The sequence below is a fragment of the Lytechinus variegatus genome, chromosome 12 (genome assembly GCF_018143015.1).
Source record: "Lytechinus variegatus isolate NC3 chromosome 12, Lvar_3.0, whole genome shotgun sequence".
In the NCBI taxonomy this organism is placed as follows: domain Eukaryota; kingdom Metazoa; phylum Echinodermata; class Echinoidea; order Temnopleuroida; family Toxopneustidae; genus Lytechinus; species Lytechinus variegatus.
The window spans coordinates 207,910-233,355 of NC_054751.1; the positions used below are offsets into that span (position 1 = coordinate 207,910).

The 25,446-nt window shown below is 37.3% G+C and overlaps 1 protein-coding gene across 2 annotated transcripts in view; it reads right to left on the reverse strand.

Annotated features, from left to right (window-relative positions):
- Positions 1–1,662: 1,662 nt before the first annotated feature.
- The window catches only part of LOC121424786 (shootin-1-like), a 46,295-nt gene continuing 22,511 nt past the window's right edge, over positions 1,663–25,446 (reverse strand). The window contains exons 3-12 of one of the 2 annotated variants that reach the window (XM_041620561.1): positions 15,364–15,482; positions 14,477–14,558; positions 12,886–12,980; positions 11,830–11,988; positions 10,729–10,973; positions 9,796–9,851; positions 9,094–9,281; positions 7,620–7,752; positions 5,775–5,823; positions 1,663–2,583 (exon numbers count right to left, since the gene is read on the reverse strand). In XM_041620561.1, coding sequence (XP_041476495.1) covers positions 2,079–2,583; positions 5,775–5,823; positions 7,620–7,752; positions 9,094–9,281; positions 9,796–9,851; positions 10,729–10,973; positions 11,830–11,988; positions 12,886–12,980; positions 14,477–14,558; positions 15,364–15,482 — 1,631 coding nt within the window. In that variant the 3' untranslated portion in view covers positions 1,663–2,078. The remainder of the gene's footprint in view (positions 2,584–5,774; positions 5,824–7,619; positions 7,753–9,093; positions 9,282–9,795; positions 9,852–10,728; positions 10,974–11,829; positions 11,989–12,885; positions 12,981–14,476; positions 14,559–15,363; positions 15,483–25,446) is intronic. The other variant, XM_041620562.1, reaches the window with a different exon arrangement.

The window sequence follows — 25,446 nt, forward strand, 5'->3', positions numbered from 1 at the left end:
TATCTTTGTTTTGTCATTTTTCCCTACACTAGATATCAAATATCCTTTGCATGTACTACTGTTATAAGTGCTTTACTGGTCCAACATATCGAACACAATATCCAATGACAAAGCCACCTCATAAATGTGCTTGTATTTACTTACATGTACATATCTTACAAAGTCATTTATACATATAAATATATACACTAATATATTTTGCATCATTAAATATATTGATTTTTTTTTCTTTAATAGATTATTTGGTGACTACAATGCTCTCTTATATGCTGGATTGATAAGACAAGGTGGGGGGGGGGGCTGTTTTATGCTCTTGAAGTATTTTCTTGTTGTTTGAACTCCAAGAGGATTTAAATTTTGACAAACGCAATGAAACGAATACCTAGTTCCCACTCATGATTTGCACCATGTACAAAACTGTGGACTAAGTCGTGGCAATCATATTTTGAATGGTCAAAAAATGTTCGCTATCAGTAACGAAAGGCCAATCGTTGCGCTCGTAACAGATCGCACGATGGTGGGAATGCGGTATTAGACAACTCGCGATCAGGGTCACGTAATACAAAGGTTAGCGATTAATCGTCCATTGTACTACTCAATGCAATCTATCGTAGAAAAATGTTTGACAATCATTGCTATTAGCTTTGTGTTATGGGCCCCTGGGGCTATTAAGATGTTAAATCATGTGTAACTTCATAATAGAGCAAGTAAAAACAAAAGTTATCCCATTCCACGGAATTAAAAAATCAGCTCATTCAACAAAATCCTACACGATCCTTCCAGCCGACATGATCATTTCAATGTTTAACTAGAGTAACATTCATACCTTGTTGTGGACGTAAAGTTTTACCTACAAAACTTGTCTGCCCCTCTCCCCCTTCCAATCTGTCAGAGCGTATTAAACTTACTAAAAACAAATTCAAGGTATGCAATGAATTACATGGACTGTCAAATAACTAATTTGTCAGGATATTATTACAAATGTAGCTGAAATGAAGTTGATAGCATCAATTGTATTGCACAAATCAATATATAGACTTTATCACTGCACTGTGAATGGATGAGAATTACATTTCAGCTTCCACAATGAAAGACCATTTCCAAATTTCACATTTCACACACCATTTTGATCTTTATAAGGGACTGTTAAAAAAAAGTAATAATGATAATTAGTAATATCATCCACATCCCCCCCAAAAAAGAAATTTCTGAGTGTCGTCGACAAAAGCATATATTAAGCATCAATCAAAGGCCATTGGTCATTCTGCTTTGTGCATACAAAAAAAGCAAGGAATAACAGTGTGTATAATTTAATATTTCTGAATTATACATGTAAATTGTGAATAAAAAAAATGATAACTGATGTGACAATCAAAACTAATGAGTAAGTACAATCTATTTCTTTGTGAAAACGTATTCTGAATACATTTTGCTACCATGATATCTCTTTCGCCCTTAATAATAGAAGTCACAAATCTAATAAACCACAATCATATAAGTTAGGCAATAATTAGCAAGAATTTGTAAAAAGGCTAGTATAATAACCTAATTTTTCTTTAGAATGTTAGGATAACAAGTCTATACATTGCAAGAAAATATACATAAATACACTGTATATATATATATATATTAGGCCCGAAGAGCTCTCTTTTCTAGTACAACTACATAAAAATGAATCATTTTAAAACATGATACTCTTTATTTTTATTATATACATATAGGCTTACCTTCCAAAAGAGGTAAAGATATTACAAAATCATCTGCAAGTGCAGTTTTCACAGGGCATACTGTACACATAGGTTCTGAAGCTTTGCCAACTGCTAAAAAAATGTGCAAATCCCAGCAAGATCTCATAAAAGTAATTACATGCTCTTCATGTATGCAGACTGGTTTATCTACAGCTTGTTTGCTCTATTTGTTTTCCTATCGCAGATTGCCCTGTGAAAACCGCATGTACATGTAAAGGACATGGCTTTTATCAGTCCATCACCTGTGTATAGGCAATAAGAGATTAAAAACACAAAAAGAAATTCACCAGCAGTCACCTGACCGATCACATGACAAGTTCAGTTCACACTCTAAAGGTTATTGACCTCGCTGTAATAAGGCTCCGGCTCGTGCTTGGGGATGGATGGTTGTCGCCTTGGCGATGGCACCGGCTTGTCCTGCCTCTCCTCCACCAGGGAGTAGTCCCCCGATTCTCCAAAGTCGCTGCTGATGGTAAACTTGGCGTTGTACGCTCCATTCTGTTGCAAGGCGGAGGGATTCGCCGCCGTCGGGGGTGGCGGGGTGAAGTCCGCGGAGGCGTATCGCTCGTCGCCGCTATCGTGGATGAAAGCCGGGTTGTTTTGGATCTCGATCTCCTGGGAGGACGAGGAGATGATGGAGGAGAGCGTGGAGGAAGGCGTCGACGGTGGACTGTCATCGTGATGTACCGTGCTGTAGATGGGTTCGGGCGGAGGGGGTGTTGGGTCGCTGGTGGTGGTGGTGAGAGGGGATCTCTTCGGAACAACGGGAGGCACGTTGGTGACGGTCCTATGGGGTAGAATACCACTGTCTAGACTAGTACTGCTGGTTAATGACCTGTAAATTAAATTGATTTATAATAAATTACATAGAATTACACAGAATATCAATCATTTGACAAGACAAATTATTCAATGTAGCCTCATCCCTGGGCCCTGTCTTATAAAAAATTACGATTGATCCAATCAACCTAAAATATATTTTGGAATCCAACAATGTCATGAATTTCTCTTTCTCCAGAAAATGTCCTTTGTAAACAATGAGAACCACACTGAATTTTCAATAGTCAATGGATGCATGATTACACCTAATATCTAGAAAATGTTTTGAACAAACATGCATTTTAGATGTAGACGTTGCTGGCTTTCCATAGTTGTGGTTGATCGGATCAATCACAAGACAAGGCCCTGATCTCAAAGAGCATAAATGTAAAATTGAACATATTTGTCCGATGCAAGGAAAAGAATACAAATGACCCTTAACCCTAAAAAGACTGGGGGCTGATTCAGCCCCCCCCCTCGACATTTTTCGCGATAAATCCGCCGCACGAAATTTTTTGACCGTGTCGCTCGCTGACGTTTTACTTTCAAGTCTCGCAAAACCTTTGAGACTAAAATTGTGACCCCCGGATACGCGGTTCCAAAATTACGCAACATTTCGTAAGTGCATGCAGACCCAAAATAACTCAAAAATGTGAATTTGTGTACAAATCCAATGCAAATAGTGTTCTTAGCCAAAATTCATAAATCTATCATTATTTTTCCTTTTACTGCTTAAAATCAATTAATTTTATCTTTTTTATGGTCAAAATAAAGTCCCCAACAATTTCCATTGACAAAAACAAAAAAAAAGTTGAAAAACAAAGAAATACATAAGAAATTTAGAAAATAATAGAATACATAAGAAAATAAATGTGATTTTGAAATTTTTTTAAAATCAATTTGATCAAATGCCTATATAGAGAATGTGAAATAAAAATTAGCATTTCAGGGGCATTATTTTATTAATTAGAGCAAACACATGATTTACGCATAAATTAGTATAATTAATGAGACATGAGATTTTTTGCAGAATTTGATGTTATAGTTTTGTAGATAATGCCATGGGTAACGCGTGTGCCAATTTTCGTCGCGATCGCGCGATCGATGGCCGAGATCATAAGGTGGGGCTGAATCAGTCCCCCCCCCCCGTCTGCTTAGGCGTCGAAATAGCCCAGTCTATTTAGGGTTAAGTCAAACTCACTTGGACCATACAAATCCATTCAATTTAGGCAAAATCTGACTTATAGAAGATATACATAAATGGTTTCATATTTAGTTTTGAAATTTATTGTTTTCATTGATTATTCATCTAATGCAGAGTCCACAGTTAAACATTTTCTACAAGGGCTAGAATACGAAGCTTTTACATCTTTCATTTCTGAGGTTTCAGAGCTAAATGTATTTGCCTTCGAATAGTATTGTTTTCTAGAATATGCAGATGAAAAAGAGAAAAGGAACTAGGCAGGAATGTGAAGGATAATAAATATATCGATAAAGACAGTTTAAACCCACTTTTGCTTCTATTTCCCAGATTCCAGTCCTCTTTTCACAGAACCAAGTCAAAGGGTTTCATAGTTTTTTACCACAAATTGCACAGATCTAACATATACCATGGGTACAGTCATGCAATATGTTTCAAAATGCATCATGCACATACACTGGGTCAGGTACTAATTGATCTGGGGGATGTTTCACAAAGACTTAAGTATGACTTAGAGTCGCACTTAAATGTCTACATGTATTTGCGTGCGGTATAAAAGGCATGACTGCATTGGTCAGATCATGCGAACATTACGCGTACTACTACGTATTGATCAATAAGATTGCGCGTTGCAAATCTTGTACGCATCAGCATTTAAGTGTAACTTAAGTCATATTTATATCGTTGTGAAACACCCCCCTGAACATATAACATTTCACATGATAATTCACTTAAAAGCCAAAGTCACAGGTTCCTACCATATCAAGAGATTCAAAATGTTTGTAGGATCTTTTTTTTGTTGCAAATTTGTAGAAAAGACTAAATACAATAACACACACGCTACTTTCACACATGAAATTCAAAATACTGGAGCAAAGTGTATGTTCACTGAAAAAAAGGTTATAAAAGTTAATAAGAATGATATGGGTATAAAGAACTGTATTATGAAGAAAAGGACTAGCAACTCATAAGACCTGAATCTAACATTATAAGCTACATGTAACAGATAAGCGATACAAAGTATTGAAGAAATGGCATTGCATCTAGCAAAGAGAATAGAGCTGAAGATGACAGCAAGCACCAAAAAGACATCCACGCATTAAAGATGAGCTATTCAACATTAAGAGCACATTTGAATAAAAAGGCCACACACTCTAAAAATTGGATGAGAAATATACTCATAGTCTGCGGGTATTGCTGATAGAGGGGGGTGAAAGAATTTTCAGAGCTGATGGTCGAAGCACTGCTTGTCAAAGTCAACCAACGCGACACAGATCTAGATAGGAAACAGCCTTTTTTTTAATCTTTGCCAATGGACTTTGGAGGGGGGCTTGATTCTGGAAAAAAGTGCCCTTTTTTCTCTATTTCATTTCTGATTCATATTTTTTGAAAGCTTTAATTCCAATTCAAATTAGAGAGACCAGCCAAGGATGGTGGAAAATACAGCAAAGTACCAAAAGATGAGATTTGGAAAAAAAAGAATTATGTAATCAAAGTTTGCATAGAGAAAATGGAGTTAGCACGCAGCAATGATGAAGACTATAATGTCGGCTTTTCATATCAAGAAAGCGGGCTTTTAACCCTTACCACACTTATGTTGCAATTTTGAACATTTGTACAATTAAATTGAACAATCATAATTACCGTAGCAGGATTTTCTTTAACTTTATACTGGAGAATATAATAAATAGATATAAGTCTTGGGTTTTGACTGTATACAGTAAAAATTAGTACTAATGTTGCAATATGAAACCCTAGATTATAGAAGGAAAAAAATCATAAAAACATCTCGTATTATTTCCCCAGAATCAATTCTTCATAAAAAGAGTTGAAGCAATGGTAAAACAGAACAAGAATCTACATGTACAAGGTCTATAATACATAAAGCATATTGATCATGCAAGCACTAGAAAAGTATTACAATACATTCCCAACTGGCACTTCTATTATATGCATGACAAGCAACTACATGATGCGTTCACATATAATTTGAAACACGTTTCTACCTTGGGGTAGAGCGTGGGTGAGCTGTGGGTTGAGGGGATGGTCTCGAACCTGTTTGGGAAACAAACAATTGTTGTTTTATACAATTCACTATGTCGCTGTTCTTCATCTATATAGTCCGTCATATTGGCAATATAGATTACCAAATTTCTTTTTGAAGAAGTGATGACGATTTATTGAATACCGACAAAACGTTGAGGCCATTTAAACAAAGCGATGCATTTAATGACATTGCAGTTGTATACAATCTGAAGAAATTAAAACATAAACAAAATAAAAAACAATTATTGTAAAAGGGTGGGGGCTATACCTCCTACAACAAACAGTCAAAAAATCAGTTAAAGACAGGAGCTCCTTTTCGAGATTGTAGACAAACTAAGTTTGTTTACACGATTTCCAGGTTTATCAAAAAAAGTTATAAGCTGTCTGTTCAATTTTCGAAGATTTGAACATGAGAATGTATCTTATCATATAAGGTCATTTAGATAATATCGAATGTATATCAATGGCTTGCCAAAGATGACATGGGATTTGAAACAAACACCTTTTGGTTTGGTTCTGTATGGAGATTTATCTTCAAATCCAAAACATGATTTGCATTATGCAAAAATAATAATAAATAAATAACGCATATAGTGGATAACACATTATGTTAAAATACACTTACTAGCAAACATTCATTAAAGGTCAAGTCCACCCCAGAAAATTGTTGATTTAAATAAATAGAGAAAAATCAAACAAGTGAAACGCTGAAAATTTCATCAAAATTGGATGTAAGATAAGAAAGTTATGACACTTTAAAGTTTGCTTATTTTTCACAAAACAGTGATATGCACAACTCAAATGAGAAAGTTGATGATGTCCCTCACTCATTATTTCTTTTGCTCTTTTATTGTCTGAATTATACAATATTTAATTTTCTACAAAGTTGACAATGAGGACCAACTTGAATGAATCATATAGTATTAAACAATGCTCATTCCACACGTTCAGGGAAGAATTTATTCGTTATTTCACTTGACAATGAGGAGAAAAATAGAATATTCCCTATTTCATATAATAAAATACAAAAGAAATACTGTAGTGAGTGGATGACGTCATCAGTCTCCTCATTTGCATACCCACCAGGATGTGCATATAACTATTTTGTGAAATTAAGCAAAACTTTACAATGTCATAATTTTCTTATTTTACATCCGATTTTGATAAAATTTTCAGTGTTACCTTTGTTGGATTTTTCTCTTTTTATTCAAATTAACTTTTTGTTGGGGTGGACTTGTCCTTTAAAGATTTTTTAATTTAACCAGGTTTGAATAGATTTGATAAAAGCATGAAGAATGGTCAAATAATGATTGCAAAGTGCAATCTAAATCCATGATTCAAATTAATCCAGTTTAACTAGATTAAAAACCCACGGCCTAAAACCATGAAATCGGCCGAAACCAAATACTTCACAAGCCTTGCATTTAATGGATGGATAAAATGTTTTGTTAACATGAATATTATCTGACCAACAAGAATCCACTGAAATTACTTTAGAAATACATTATACTTCCTAGATGGTATTAGGGACTAGGCACACACCCTAACCCCCTCACCCCCCCCCCCCTTTGAAAAAAAAATGGGTATATAAATTTGGTTGTAACCTCCCCCCCCTTTCCCTCCACCCATCTCAACAAAACACATTGATGCAATCTTGGCACCAATATTTCAACATTGTTCCCCCTTCCACTTAAATGTATTGATAAATACGCTGTATTAGAAGCATGAACAACACACTACAAAAAAAGCATCTACCATACGAGAGTAACATGAACAAGAAACTTAACGAGGATAATAATACTTACTTGTTGGAGGTGGCTGCTTTGATCGTTCCTTCCTCTGTGCCATTATTTTCGCAAACTCGTCGGTTTGTTCCGTCTCCTTGGACCCCTTTGGAAGAGGTCTTGGTCTGTTCCTGTTCCTATTCTTCAGACCAACCTGCAAAAGAAAAACATTATTTGTTTAATAATAATAATAATCCGCTTTTATACAGCGCTTAATCCATCGGAACGACGTGTCTAAGCGCTTAACAGATATATTATTAACCAGGTCATTGGATTCAATCGGTCATTCCCGCACACAATGTGTGCACATCCTCCACTCCCCGGGAGTCTTCAAGTCAGTCGCCTGTGAGGCGCACTCAGTACTGGACAAGCTACAATGACTTTCACATCCTACCGGGTACCCATTTAGCACCTGGGTCGAGAGTGGCAAAGTGTAGATTAACGCCTTGCCAAAGGACGCCAGACAGCGGTGGGATTTGAAAACGTGACCCTCTGTTTACAAGGCGAGAGTCAGAACCACTACACCACGGCTCCTCCACACTTTGACTTGGCTTTTGTTTTGATCAATCTTTACTTCATAATTCGTCACTTGGGTATGTTTAAATACATCATAAATTTTCACAAAGTTTTGAGTGTGCCTTAAACTTGAATTTACATTCCCAGTGCATGTGTTAACATGTACATGACACAAAATAATTGCATTGGTTAGACAATGCCCATGGAACTGCATATTCATCAGTGAGATCGCATGTTAGGTATCATTTACATGTAAATATTTAAGCATGGATCATCAAAGGCACACTTAACTCTGTGAAACACCCCCTTGAAATCTAGAAAACAGGGGGGGTGTTTCACAAAGATTCCAAGTTGTGTGCAGTATGGTTGGCATCACCGCATTGGTCAAATCATGCCAAGAGGATACGCTCCACTGCATATTAAGGCGACTGCACACTTTACGATTGGTCTGCGACCCAATTTCAGAATAAAATGTAGTAGCATTTGATGTTAATATTGAGACTTGGAATATCTTACTGTATAATGTTCTAAATCATCGTACGAATACCTATGTTCAAATCTGAGACCATGCTATCATCCTACTTAGAATAAAAGCGAATTTAATATCTAGTCGCAATGACGTCATAGCAGTCACACGATTGGTTATGATTTGAAACTAATTTGGCCTTTAGTCCGAAATAAAGGCTAGCAAGCTTTCAAAATGTTTATATTAGTATTCTTTGAATTAATTTAAACCTCAAATAAAATAATATGTTCCATTCACATTTTCAGAAAATGGGCAAAATGCGATTTGTTCCAAAATCGGATCGCGAACAGTCCTAAGGTGTGCGGCGGCCTTTAATCAATAAGATTGTGTGTTACATATCATGTGCGCATCTGCATTCAAGCATGAATCTAAAGTCACTTTTAATTCTGTAAGAAACACTCCCCCCCATCCCCCGGACTAAACTGCAATCAACCTCTTGCCATCATCACTCACCAGTATATTATCCAGTTCTTGTACTGCCTGTGCTCTCTTCATAGATTGTTTTGAAAGTGGTGCTCTTGGCCTATCCTCGCTAGCCTCAGGTTTGGTGACCGGTTTCAGAACGATCTGACCCTTCTTGATCCTCGTGATCATGTCCTGCATCGCCGTCTCAAATTGCTTCTGATAGCAGTCCAATTGTCCTTCAGAACAGAAAGAAAATTAGATCAAATTTGTGAGTAAATATGAAGAGTGCAGTTTGATACCAGGAGCCATTGACATTTTATCAACAAGGACAGGTGCCACTCCCTAACTGCTCAAAATAGTATACTAATTTTAATTAACACTGCTTATTAGTTATTGCACTTTTACAGCAATTTTCCCATTAAGACCACAGAGAATACAATGAATTAATTTAATGGAATGATATATATCTTAAATTATAAAGTACAAAATAGCTGGGTTTTTAACACTTTCTCTGAAAATTGCCAGTGATGGAGACTGTACGTCGAATTCCAAGTGGCAAATCATTCTAGTAATTTGAAGCCAACATGGTTAATGTTCTATTGCCGGCTAATTTACGAGTAGGTGAAAGTGTGAGATGTTCAGGGTCACCAGCCTACCTAAGTGCCCTTGTTCTTTAAAGTGTTATATGTATGAAAAACAAGCCTGGCAAGTGCACTCCTTCTGTAACAGTTGTGGAAATGGAATACTTACTGCCATCTTCCGACTTTTTATTGTGATTTCTCCTTTTAATGATCTTCTGCAGCATTCTAATAAAACAAACAGAATCAAACATAACCATGACAACAGTGATGATGACAACAATGAATATGAAAAATACACCTGCCATCACTTTGTCTGACAGTAACTAAATAGATTGGTTCCGAGTTTAATTTGACTTTTACATCAACTACCATGTTTTACATGATGAGGCAGGTAAGCACAATGTCTAAAACCTGGTGTCCCACAGGGAAACATACTGGGGCCCTGCCTCTTCAATCTTTCCATGAACACTCTTCCTTCGGTCATTGAGTATAGTGACAATGTACCCAGGTAAAACTACCCTTTTATTTACTAAATGTCAATGAAATATATTCTTGCACAAAGTTCTACTCCTGATCAAGGACAAATTCAGGGGCAGATATTTCACACCCACCCCCTTTTACTAAACTAGCTTGTTTTAGGCAATTACAGGTTTTTTTTAGCAAGTGTCATCTTGTGGCTTTTCACAAAAATTCTAAACAAATTGACCAACTTCCTAAGAATGTAGTTGCAGCAAACAATTATTTTTTTCGAAAGTCTTTGAAATCAAAGTTAATTTATGTCACCATATCATCAAAGATCTAGACTTAACTTGTGAAATCATGAAATCTTAGCTGAAAACTGATAACTCTGAAAATCACTAACACATGAAAGCATTTGTCGGACAGTGTGTTTATATTACTTGGAAATGAAGAACCGGCATTTTATGGAATACCTGCTTATTACTTCACTCATTTCTCAGCTATTACACATTTTTACCAGGGCCATTTGGAACATGTTTTTCTTTCATACAAACACTTGGGTGGTAATTCTATCAAATTCTATTCGAACTCATTTTGAGATTGTTACAACTGGCATATACGTATTTCAGGTTGTTGCACTCACTCTAGAGGGTTCCTAGGGGGTTGTGGCACTGGTGGAGGTGGGGGAGGCGGTGGGATGTTCGGAAGACTGGGTTTACTAAGCGCTTCTTTCAGTTCGTAGGCCAGTTCCTTGTTCTTGACGTCGAGTTCCTCCACTCTCTTCTCCAGCGATTCGTTCTCTTCCTTTGCGATGCTCAGCTTGTTCTCAAGCATTTCCATCTTCTCCCGGCTTTCTGAGAGTTCCAGCTCGTCCTTTAATCTCTTCACCTGTGGTCAAACGTAGGAAATGTATAACATTATACGCTTATACACCTTCATATATGTATAAAGGGAAATCAAACCTTGATTTTTCTAAAACGCAATTGATTCATGATTTCTAACAAATATGTAATTTGTCATTTTTGTTACTCTTGTCTATAATCATTTATCCATTCTTGAAGGAGAACTACTGCCATTTAGTGTTAAAAGCCTTTTTTGGACAGGTCCCAATGATTTTCCAAAATCATCATTGCTTATAAAACAAAATTAGCAAATGCAATTTTTCTAATTTATTATTGTTTCCCCAGACTATATAATCTATTGTTCATAACTATTAGCATTTGTTAACCAACAGAAGGATTTGACATTTTGAAAAAAAAAAACTCCATAAATTATCACCACTAAGCCCAATAAACACTTGGTCAAATATCCATTGTTTCAATATCTCATATAATCTGTACCATGTGATAAAATACCCCCCCCCAAAAAAAAAAAATGAGAGAGTAAAAAAAAAAATGAACGGGAGAATTTAAAGTAAACTGATAAACAATTTGTCCAAGTACATATAATACAAGTTTGATGATTAAATGACAAATAGAACAAATGGCAGTTAGACCAAATGAATATAAACACTGACACCACTGCATATTGGGTCAATTAGTGTTAAACCAATTAAGTGGTAACCAACACAAGTATTAAAGGTCAAAAATAAATTTAATACAAACTATCTAAAAAGAAATACTAGACCACTAATTTATGGCTCTCCCTCTCCTCTTCAAGTTCTTTTGTAAGTGGTTACCAACACAATCATTATGAGGCAAAATAAAATAAATTTAATACAAAACTATCTGAAAAAATACTTTACCTCTAATTTATGTCTCTCTTTCTCCTCTTCGAGTTCCTTTGTGAGTTTCTCCATCTCTGTCATGCTCTGAATGAGTTTATCATCTCCGCTGATGGCATCACTTACTAACATCGCACTCTGGCGTTTGTACGCCTCTGCTTCCTTATTCTTTGCATAATACTGAAGAAATAAAATATACAATATATGTATATAACATTTAGCACTTGCACTATTCATGAATCTATTAAGAAAAATTGTATTAAGTATTTCAAGTTTAAAAACGTCAACATTTTAATTGATGACTTCACGCTAGATATCAAAATAAAATAAATAGAATAAATATACCGCTTCACAGCCATAAAAATGGGAATCTCCATCCCCACCCCCTTCCTAAGAAGTGTATATATATATATATCCAAAAATAGGTAAACGTCAAAATATTTTGTTCTTGAAAACCATTTGTGGGGGGGGTTGTCGCTTTTTCAATGTTGACACATTCTACCTCCATGGTTTACCATTTTGTTGACGAGAATTGTTTTTTAACAAACTGAACCCACCTCAAAAAAGCTTACTTAAACCTGATGGGGGGGGGCTCATGAAATAAGGCATACAGGATGTGCCCCTGGAATGGGTCACTTTTTGGAAGAAATCCCTTAACATGGGGTATGGTTTTATGCTGAAAAATCCCTAACATGGCCCCAATTTTTACATACTGGCCTTTAACATGGGTCCATATTCTCCTCTAATGTCTTAGGTGCAAATACGAAATGATATTGCATTTTATTTTCCAGTGGAAATGTGCCCCCCCCCCTTGGAAAATCCCGGATCCGCCACTGTAATAAATTCCTAATGGGTACCTTTTGAGGCAAAATGACCCGTAACTATGGTAAGTTCAATGAGCAATCCTTTCTTAACCACTATGGCAGATAAATTATCGATTTAATCAATTAATCTGTTGCATGCTCAGATGTTCCAATTTGAAGTTTAACGATGTTTCAAACTCCTAACTATATTCTCTCATTGCAAGAGAAAGAGTATAAATAATTTCTTGAAATATCCAGAGGATATGTGTCTTACTTCTGATGCCATCTTTTCAGCTTGTTCCCTCATGGCCGATTCCTTCTCATATAGGCTCTGTACCTCATTGAATTCATTGTATACCAAGGTTGATACTGTATAAGGATGTAAATAAAATGTCGTAAAGGTATAAGCATTATTATTACTATCATGTTCTCCATTATTACCATAATACTTATCTTTGTATCATTATCATCATCATCATCATTATCATCATAAACATCATCATCATCATCATCATAAACATCATTATCATCATGACCATCAATCACCATCATAATTATCATCATCATCATCATCACCATAATAATCATCCTCATTATCACCATTATAATCATCATCATGATAATCATTATCATCATCATCAAGATCTGAATTCACCAGTGTTTTAGTATCTGAAGTTAGACAAAGGAGCTGATTGCCCCTTTCGATAATTCCTAGATCTGCCAGTGAATTGGTATAAGAAAGAAGGAATACCTCTGTGTACCCCCCCAAACACACAAATGCCTATAGAAAAATCCTGGATTATACCCACCAAAGGTTGGTTGAAGTGAAAAGGAACAATTATGTGCCCAATGCCACCCCCACTTCAACCCCCCCCCCCCCCGCCCCGCCCTGATATATATCGTAACAGTAAAGCCAATCATCTCTAATTGGTAAGACGTGCTTAGTCACAAGATTCATCTCCACACATGCCACATGAATATAAACAACCAATCCAACACTTTGCAAGCACACGCCATAAATGCTTTATTTATTACAGACATCACATGAATTAAAATGACATAAAATACCCCTGGCATGAATGCATGAGTGGTAAACTGGTAATCTACAACTTCTGAAGGTTTCTATGGCAAAGAAGGAGAAGATTGAAGCGGGCTTCACGGTACACTTGGTTATGACTATCAAGCATTTGATTCATCCCTCTCTGACAAAACCTTTCATCTCCATACTTCTATTACATACCATTGACACTTGAATTGGAACTTTATATAATTTACTCATATGTGTATTTTTGAAAAAGGATATCAGCCCCCCCCCCCCTCCAACATTAAATTGCAACTAAGATTGCAAAATTCATTTAGTCAGATATAGATTGCAACAAATATAAAATTCATTTCTCTAACAAAGCCCACTGAATCTGCTCAATTATATGGAGTCTACATACAGGCTTGCAACAGAAAGGTTTTAATCTGCTTAATCTATACATCAAGTATGCATCAAATGTCAACTGATTTAGAATATTAATTGCTTAATTAAACAAGCTGGCAATGAAAGGAATGTTCATTGTTAGGTTGACACGAGCACCGTACATGCATGTAGCTAACAACATCACGAAATTCAAAATATGGACTTAAATTAATTAAAATAGTCATAATAACAGTACAAACAGTATTAGTGCGCCGGTACCCACACGTTGATGTTTATTGTACATTCAAGAAATGATATGGAAACATGATAAACAGGGGTGAGAGGTACATCTACATTTAATTGTCTGAATATACCAGGTTTATTTGAGATTTTGAAGGTGCTACAAGAAGAAATGTTATGGAAGAAAGTATGAAATAACAATCAAATGAATAATACTGACCTCTTTTGAGTTGATTAATGATATTATCCCTTTCTTGTAAGGCCTTCTTGGTTTTCTCATGCGAGACATTCTCCAGTTTCATCTGACATTATAAATAATAATCATTATTTCATTTTCCTAGGACATCTTGGAAAAAAAACCTTGATTTTACAGTGAAATTGCAACCTTCTTTGCCTACAAAAAGAGTTCTCCTTAAGAATTAGGAAATTGTTTGCAGAATATATGAGTTTGCCATCATTGCTACATTTTTACAGTACAGCTTTTCCTTGGCTGTCCTCATTTTTTTTTTACATTTTGAGTTAGATATACAGTGTACATGTATTATTAACATCTCAGGGACGGAATGTTGATTACTGTGGATCCCTGGAACAATGTGAAAAGACAATTTAAGCTTCTACCAACCCTCACACCAAGCCATTGCCATTACAGACTAGTGCAATTCTCATTCTGGTTCTCATGAATGGATGATTTAAGCAAGTGGCATTATTGTGAAAATGATGGGAACCACTGTCCTGGACCAATGTTAACTTTGTACAGCAGCACTTCATTCAGTCATTCTCATCGGTTCCCTATTCCCAGCTCCATTCACTTTGCAAACAAATGCAAACATACACATCAATGACAAGTGGTTCCCAAAACCTTTATATGGCCAGCAAGTTCCTTTGATAGTAAATAAAGACGGAGGCTAGCTATCACAGGAGAAATTATCATTTGTAAACAAATTTTCAGGATCGCATGCTTGATCTGTAATGAAAATCATAAGTCAGAAAAAATTGGAACCAGTGGGATTCGAACCTGTCATCTACTGCTAATAGCCTGGTGGTTAAGTCGCTGCCCAGCAAGAAGTTCCTTTGACTTAAAATGAATGAATTAATAAATCTTCTCACCTGCTCTTTGAGTTGTGCTATCTGGCTATAAGCGGCAGCAAGATTCTCTTGAGCGATGTCTCTCTCTTCTATCGCATAACCTATATCCTTCTTTGCATTGAACAGTTCATCCTTCAGCACTACAGATAAAAAATACATTTTGAAAACGGATCGAAAAAGAACTCATGAAAATGTGTCATCAAAATGAACAGTTTGCTAAAATATTCAAATTTTATGCATACTTTTACAACAAAGGTTTTTATTACTAGGTTCATAGAAAAGGCACATCCATAAATTTCAATCACTTTCAGAATGGTAACAATTCATCGTACTTTTTGTAATAAAAGGTTATTTACAAGCCCTAAAGCATATCAGAGGACTGTCTGACGTAGCAACAAGTAATTATTCTTGTTCATTCATCTTTCATTTATAACAGATTAACTAATATTATTATGTACTTGTCTTTTTTGCTTAAATGTTTGAGTGATTCTTTCGTGCAAAGGTTGTTCTTGAGGATCTGAATACTTGCCAGAGGCTTTTACAAAAAATAGGTCTTGTTGGAAACTGGATCCTAACTATTCTAGTTCATTCATGACAACAGGATAATCTTAACCTCACTACTCAGTCCCAAGAAAGTGAACATTCATAAATTTGAATAACATGGTAAATTGGAAATCAAATAAATAGATGTTCCTCTTTTGAGGATCAGCTATCCTGGAATTCAATGTATATAACCTAAATGAACAAAAACATAATAGGATTCCAGTTTGAAAACATTTCTTGCTGCTATGTGTGACCTTTTCTGTAAAAAGTATGAATAATATTTGCATAGCAAACTAGATTGCCCTTTTGATACTTAACATGAAATATAATGGTGTGGAATGGAATTTTCAAAAACGTGTCTTTAAAATACATAACAGCTTCCCCACAATCAAGAACATCAGAAATAAAAATTGACATTGTTTTTTTTTTTATCTTACTTTCCACAGAATAAAAAAAAAACCTTTTCAAGTTAATTCAAATTTGCTGCCTATTTTCAAACCCCTCCTTCATCTAAAATCTAAATTAATCAGGGTTTTATAATTATGATGGAAGCATCATACTACAGTTTCTATTTTACTCAAAGGACCTTTTTCTATCATTCATACAAAAAGATTACAACATTGCAATATATTGGATTAGATTCTATGCAACGACACACTGTAAATATCCCACAAGTACCCGGGGCTCAAGACCTCCATCATATCTATGTGAATTAGATGAAGACAACAGTAAAAGACAAGCGACAGATTCAGCAACGATTTATTTGGCTGGGAGGCCATTACTTGCTAACAGCAGTCTCCATGCTAATAACATAGCACTCAAACCAGAATCTCGTAGGCAGCATCCGTTAAAGGTCTCGATATTTGCAAAGAATAACCTAGAATCTCTTCCCCCGCCCACTCTACAACTCTAAGGACAGTAAGGAGACAAGAGATCGAGAGTTGAAGAAAAAAATCCCAAAAGTCCTAAAATTATTACTTGCCCAAAAAAGCTTTCATCCAGAATCTCAGAGGTACCTAGCATTGAAAAGGTCTTCACTTTTGACAAAATAAAAAATAAACCTTACCTCAGATAATAAAAGATTCTTCCGAATAATAAGGATACATCAGAATATGAAAAAGACAGGGGACTCAAATTAGAAAAAAAATACCATGACTAACCCCAAACTAATTACTTGATCAAAATAGTTTCCATGCCTATTACATGTCACCCAAAACCAGAACTCACGAGACAGCATTGCAAAGGTCATGATATTTGTGAATCCACCAAAAAAAAAGCAAGAAAGAAAAACACATTGACCTTAGCTATCAAAGTCACTGAATGGAATTGATTATCTACATGTAACTCCTCACTTTTCTTGTATCACTTTATCTGGGGTTGGCACTGAAAAGGTGCCCCTCTCAAATTCTGATGCGAGGGCCAGGGCAAGGAAATTAATGTGCCCTTTCCAACTTCTTACGCTTATTTCACACCTTCATAACATGTTTGTTGCAAAGTTGACCCCCTTAAATTGGGGCGTGAGGCAGAGATCCCTTGCCCTCTCCCCCCCAAAGATGATCCAAGGACTAGAATCATGTGTATGCAACTTTATAGGGCCTTAACTGTAATATCTGCTTCGTGAATGTTCAGTCAACATGGGGCAGTGGGGCAGTTGCTGTTACGATATCAGTATGGATATCTAAGCACTCCATACACCTCCCGCAACATGGATACCATGCCTGTTGATTGACCTGCCTAGCTGGCCTGTATAATAAACCTGTATATACGTTCATACCAAAGTCTCCACCAGAGTCCTTTGTATTGGATCATGGTGGCAGCTGAAACCAGTGATCGCCTTTGAAATGACAAGGATCAAGTAACCAGCTACTGAAGTGTTGGGAAGTAAACTGCATGTCTTTTTACCGAAATTCGCATGCTTCATAACCTACTAACCCAACGGGCGCCCGCGAGTCGCCGCCCGCTCGCCCCGGCTATCGCATCGCTACTGTACCGTACCGTACTGTGCATACCCAATGCACTGTCACAGCAAATCACAGTGTTGTGAGAAGGAGCGAGATGCTAACGGTAACTGTAAACAATCAAATTTAGCCTGAATAAGTTATAACTGTGTTCAATCACTGGCACAGAGGTCTGCATCATAAGATCAACATACACTAAAAGTTGATAAAACCTAAATTACTTAATTTTCTGGACTAGAGTGTGAACAATGAATTAATATTTTCCTAATATTAATTGTAAATCTGGAGTGTGAGAAGTGAGTGGGAGTGACCAGCATTTTCACTGCATGAAACACCTAATGACATTCACACAGGGCTGTGAGTGCGTTACAGGTATCATCACCAGTCGACCTGTGACTGTAAGGAGCGTTCACACGTGGATATAATCAGACATTAATATCTACACTCATTCATTTAAATACCTAATACGTACAGCGAACATACACAATGAGTAGTGGAAATATCCAGAAATGAACTGGGAGGCAACAGACCTACCAGAAGAGTTCCAGCTTTTCAGAAAAAGAATGGAGCTGATTCTAGCAGACCAAGACATAACTGATCAGAGAAAAGTGGCTATAAAAATCAAGATTGCTGTAGGCAATGAAGGCTTGCGTCGAATCAATGCATCGGGGCTATCAGAGACCGATAAAGAAAAACCGCAAGAGCTATGGAGACTACTAGAGGCACAGTTAAAGGTCAATATCAATTTTCGCATACACCGCTTAGAGCTAATGCGGTACAGGCAGAAACCAGATGAAACGATCGATGAATTCGTTACCAGGTGTAGGGACAAAGCCAAAAATTGCGATTTCGAGGAAGCTGAGTTAAATGAGCGAATCATGGAGCTAGTGATTGCGTCAACTCCAAGTCTCGAATTCCAAAAGTCATTGCTAGATCAACCGAAAGGTTACAAGGTCGAACAAATTTTGGTAGAAGGTCGTAAATACGAGGCAGTCGCTGCGAGCCGACAATGTCTTGAGACACTAGACCCTAAACAGAATATTGATTCGTTCAAGCGTAACCAGGGACGGAAAGCGTGTGGTAACTGCGGACGTTTCCACAAACCTCGTCAGTGCCCTGCGTATGACGATGAGTGCCGTGCCTGTGGCACCAAGGGCCATTGGGCCAAATTCTGTCGTAAATCGAAAAATGATCGTAGTCGTAAACAGAATCGTAGATCAGATGACCGAAGATCCGACACGGTATCTGATGATCGTAAACCAAGACAAAACAAATCACGATCAAAGTCGAAAAGTCGAAAGAGTAAACCAATAAGCGAAATGGACATAACACATGATACTACCACAGATCATGATCATTATCAATCTACAGATAGTCCATTCAACGTAGCACAATTCGACACCATACACACCAATGGACCACACACAGTTGTAAATCCAGAAGGTACTGTAGCATTTGCTAACATTGACATAATATGCCCACAGAGAGTAGGTCAACATAAGCTTTACCTAAAAGTGGACTCGGGGGCAAGTGCTAACACTATCACCGTACGTACCGCCAAGGCAATTTACGGTCCAAAGTGGGAATCAGTAGTGAAACAAACAACAATAAAACTTATAGCTTACGGAGAGACACAAATTCCATGTAAGGGTACACTAGACATAAAGTGTAGATACAAGAGTACAAAATGGTCAACACATACATTCTATGTAGCAGATGTCAAGGGTCCAGCGATCCTAGGGTTGTTAGGTTGCACTGACCTTGGAATTATCACAATTCACACAATGCACAACGGAACACCTACAACCAATCCTAAACCTAAACAAACACCTATCACAAGTGTAAGGGATCTCAAACAAGCATATCCAAATCAGTTTGACGCTATTGGCAGTTTCCGAGGGAAGGCAATGCTTCATGTCAAGGATGATGCTAAACCTACCATAGACGCACCCCGCAAGTGCAGCGTACACTTGAAAGACAAAATCAAGGCGGAACTGGACAATATGGAGCAGCAAGGAGTCATCAGAAAAATTGAGTACCACACCGATTGGTGCAGCTCCATGACCACTGTTGTGAAGAAAGATGGATCCATCAGGATTTGTCTTGACCCCAGGAGGTTAAATGATGCCTTGAAGAGATGCCCGCACAAGGTACCAACCTTGGAAGAGGTCCAACCTGTCTTCGCAGGAGCTCAGTACTTCTCTAAGTTAGACGCGAAGGCTGGTTACTGGTCGGTTCACCTAGCAGAGGAGTGCCAGGATCTCACCACATTCCGTACACCATTTGGAAGGTACTGCTTCCAAAGACTACCATTTGGGTTATGTACTAGTCAGGATATCTTCCAGCAGCATATGGATAGGATTGTCCAAAATGTGCCAGGCTGCATATGCATCGCAGATGACATAGCGATCGTAGGAAGAACGGAGGAGGAACACGATAGGAATCTCTACCTACTCATGGAGACGGCAAAGCAAGAAGGCTTAGTGTTCAACAGCTCCAAATGTACTATCAAGAAGGAAGCCATCAACTTCTTTGGTTCCAAGTACACTAGATCAGGTATCTACCCAGATCCGAGCAAGGTAGAAGCTATCACCTCGATGCCATCACCCAAGGACAAAGAAGATGTTCAGAGATGCTTAGGATTATTCACATACCTAGCAGCATACATTCCTAACTTCTCAGAGAAGTCAGCGCCACTTCGAGAACTTCTACACAAGGAAGTACCATTCATCTGGGACGATGATCATGAACATTCCTTGAACAGCCTGAAAAGTGCAGTATCATCAGGTGCATGTCTACAATTCTATGACCCAAAGAAAGAGACAACTCTTGAGGTAGATGCATCGATGAAAGGGCTAGGAGCATGCCTGCTCCAGCAAGGCAAACCAGTTGCATTTGCATCCAAAAGTCTTTCCTCTGCACAGTCCAACTATTCCAACATAGAGAGGGAAACCTTAGCCCTAGTGTTTGGTATAAACCGCTTCCATACATATCTGTTCGGGAAGGAATTCACCGTCATAACAGATCACAGACCATTGGAGATTATATGGAAGAAACCTCTTAGAAGTGCACCACCACGTCTACAGAGATTGCTTATCAAAGTCCAAGGATACCGATTTCAAGTCAAGTATCGACCAGGAAAAGACATGATTCTTTCCGATACCTTGAGCCGACTTCCTAATCCCAAGGAAGCACGCGATGTTCCGCTAGATGTCAGAGTGGAATCCATCTGCTCTGAAGCCGAAGATTCGCACCAGATTGACTTGATATACTTCGGACAACACAAGAGAACAGAGCTTCAGAGAGAAACAGCTAATGATCCTGTTCTCAGATCACTATGGCAAATAGTCACTCAGGGATGGCCTGAGACCATCCAAGAATTGCCGACATCCCTTCGTCAATTTTGGTCTTACAGAGATGAAATTGGAGTATCACACGGAGTACTCTTCAAGGGAAGTCAAGTCATCATACCGAAGACACTAAGGAATGACATCCTTAGACAGCTTCATCTAGGACACATGGGAATCGAAAGCACGAGGCGACTTGCTCGTGAGACAGTGTTCTGGCCAAACATCAACAAGGACATTGATCAGTTGATAAAGCAGTGTGAAACATGCCAGAAACACCAAGCAAGACAGCAGAAAGAGCCACTGCATCCCCATGATGTACCACCAGCACCATGGACCAGACTGGGAACTGACTTGTTCATGCTCAATAGACAAGAGTATCTACTTGTTACTGATTACTATTCCAAGTATCCGATCATTGCTAAGCTAACCGACACATCCAGTGCAGCTCTAGCAAGACAGATGACGGGAATCTTCAGTCTGTTTGGTCCACCAGAAGAGATTGTGTCCGACAACGGTCCACAATTTGTCGGGAAACCATTCCAAGACATGTGCAAGAAGTGGAATATCAAGCACATCACTTCTTCACCGCACTATCCAAGATCCAACGGATTAGCTGAGAGAATGGTTCGTACAATCAAGAATCTGTTGACAAAGTGTTCTCAAACTAGCCAAGACAGTCAACTAGCCATGATGCACCTGAGAGCAACACCAGTTGACAATAACTTGAGATCACCAGCAGAGATGTTGTTTGGAAGACCCATCCGAACCACATTGCCAAGTCACTATCTTTCGAGAGATTCTGCTGCTACCGAGTTTCTCTTGAATAGGCAAGACAAAATGAAGGAAGTGCATGATCGACATGCAAGTTCTGATCTGCCACCACTGCATGTAGGACAGCCAGTGAGAGTTCTGCATCCAAGAGACAACACTTGGATACCAGCCAAAGTATCCAAAATCTGTGAAGAACCTCGATCCTATGAAGTTTCAACGCCGAATGGAGGAATATTGAGGAGAAATAGATCTCACTTGAGGGAAATTCCATCCACCAACCCAACTCCAAAGCGTGTGAGGTTCGACGAAGACCACTCCACAGAAACTCAACCAGAGGAAGACAACGTCCAACGAACACCAATGTCTAACTCTAATCAATCTCAACAGACACACTCACAAACCACGAGATCTGGACGCACTATTCGCAAACCAGAGAGATTCATGTTTGAAGATTGAACATTATGAACACTTTAAACTCTCAAACAAAGAAGAGAAAGAGAAGAAAGAAGACAACACTGAAGACATTAGTGTAGTTTTAAGTTTATTATGTGCATGTATAATCATTGTACATTATTTTTGGTATGTCAAGATAGTGTTGACGAAATTATCAAAAGACACTATAACCAAAAATTATTGTTTGGAAATATTGATTTCAGGATCAATCCGGTTATCCAAATTATTTTCAGTTTTGCACAAGGTTAAAGTTATGTAAAATTGAAGATGCATACAGTTTATCACAAATTGGTATTATTCTCACAAACCAAACAATTTCTATATTATATCTGATAAATCATAACCAAGCCAAATTACCAAAATTTGCAGACTACCAAAAGTATTGTTTGAAAACAATATCATTGAAATTTGAAATTCTCAATCTTATCAGAAGAAGGGGGATGTTACGATATCAGTATGGATATCTAAGCACTCCATACACCTCCCGCAACATGGATACCATGCCTGTTGATTGACCTGCCTAACTGGCCTGTATAATAAACCTGTATATACGTTCATACCAAAGTCTCCACCAGAGTCCTTTGTATTGGATCAGTTGCCATCCCCCCACCCCCTTTCAGAAATTTTGAAAACTTACATTTTTTACTAGCAATTCTCACCAAATTCACAGAAAGTGTGCACAAAATCTTTCAATATCACATTAAAAAAGGCAAAGCGCCCCCATGAAAAGATCAGTCATTTTCGCTTCCTCGCTTTAGTTTTCCTTCAAAACAACGTGTCTTGCCCCCAGGAAAAAAAATCTGTGTACGGCCATGATGGCAACAAAAAATACAGGATTTGAAATACAGTAGCCATAAGCAATACACTTCAGTCTCGTGCCTAAGTGAGATTTTTTTTTGTCAGTGCAATCCTCATGCACATTCTATGCAGATAGCTATGCACAGAAACTATCAAAGCATTGTGTAGCTAGACTAGACTCTGACAGTTGATAAATTTTAATATGATAATATGAATTACTTTGCTAAAAAGCAGATAACATAATGCAATACCTTATGATGTCCCGCATGGCTATTTTCATGGAATTTAAAGAATATGAGACCATTGTTTATCACTATCATGTCATATATCCTTTAGCTAACACTACTCATCATAACCTTAAAAAAGTAACCCCGTTACTTTAATTCCAGCCGAGCAGCAGCAGACGTTAATCTCTGAATATGAGCCTGCCTCTCCCATCTTCATACTGCATGGAGAGAGATATTGATGCTCTTAAAAGCACCAATAAATGGATATTGCTTCAACATTCCTGCACATCAAATGACAGTAGAAAATATTTTTTTGTGACAAGAGAAGACTTTGTCAAGACCCATTTGTCATGCTCCACTATTACTATTTTTTTACTATTACTATTAGTTATTGTTACTGCTACTATTACTGTTACTATTACTTTACAATTACTATTGCTATTACCATTGCTATTAGGATTACTACTACTATTGCTACTACTATTTTTTGCTATTACTATTGCTATTACTATTATTACTAGGCATACAATTAGAATTACTACTACTTTTTCTATAGCTATTACTATTATTGTTACTGTAACTGTTACTTTTACTGTTGATATTGCTATTACTATTTTATTATAACTATTTCTTCTATTACTATTATTATTGATATTGCTATTATTCTCCCACATAGTTGATTACCTATAGTATCACATGAGTTCAATACTGCCCTTTTTGTTGTTGTTTCATATCATTTTTTATTTACTCTTAAAGCAGCTATGAACTAATAGCGCCATCTCGAGTCCTCAAGTACTCATACCTGGCCAGTATCCTGACCCATAATGCTAGTGTAGTCTAGTAATATAGACCCACTTGAATGATAACATGCTAATTAACAACTCAATACATTTATACCACAATAATTATGTTACCAAGTAGCAAAACAATTACTTTTCCTCTCAAAAACATTTTAGTTTCTCTATAGAAATACAATTATAGGTCAATTTATTCCTTGTAGTATTAGTCTAAAATCTTAAATCTATATCCATGGACTCACACATTACCCACACCCAGTTTTATTTTGCTCAATCAGGACACTGCACATTTCGTAACAAAGTATGGCCTACATCTTCATATTCCCCCAAAGCAATCAAAATAAGAGTATAAAACTATTCTCATCAATACTCCACCAAACCCCAAGCTAAATTGGAACCGAGATTGACACGGGGAAGATGGATTCGTTGCGAAAAGAAGCTCCCCCAGAAAAGTGCCTCCTGGCATCCAAGAAGACATCATCCATTATTGGAATGAGCTCTGCTAAGGACCACTTTCTAATGGCTGTCATTGTAACGCTCTCGTCCTTCTGTCTTATATCGTTACAGTTTCCCTCTCTTATGCACACAATATAGACACACAAACAAAGTGCATTAAGGAGGAGGAACCTTGAAAGATGTTGGTGTGTACTTTTGTAAATATGATATAAAGCGGATAAGATTTTGAAAAATTTGTTGTGTTCTTTGAATCTATGTTCTTAATAGGAGAATGAAGTCTGTTGATGAAGACATACTGTTGTGAGGATACCCCTTGTTATTTCTTTAGATGAGCCTCTCATTTATATGTCATGTATCAGAATCATTTGGTTGAAATATTAAAAAAATATATAATGTATATTCAATATCATCTATGATGGACGTACGAATTAATTCATTTTCTGAAAAAATATGGAAGATTTCATTGATATTCATATCTTCCAGCCAATTTTCTGTAAGGATCACCTGTACATACCAATCCATTGCAGTTTTTGTGTGTGTTTTTTTTTTTTTGGGGGGGGGTTGAGCAGAGGGGGAAGAGCCAACCATTTGGACTAAAACTGCGAATTGTGCCACCCATTTTAATGGGAGTACAGGCTCCATCTTACAAAGAGTTACGATTGATCTGCTCGATCGCAACTATAGACGGCCAGCAACATCAACATGTATTATGCATATTTGTTCAAAATATTTTCTAACTATGACGTATATG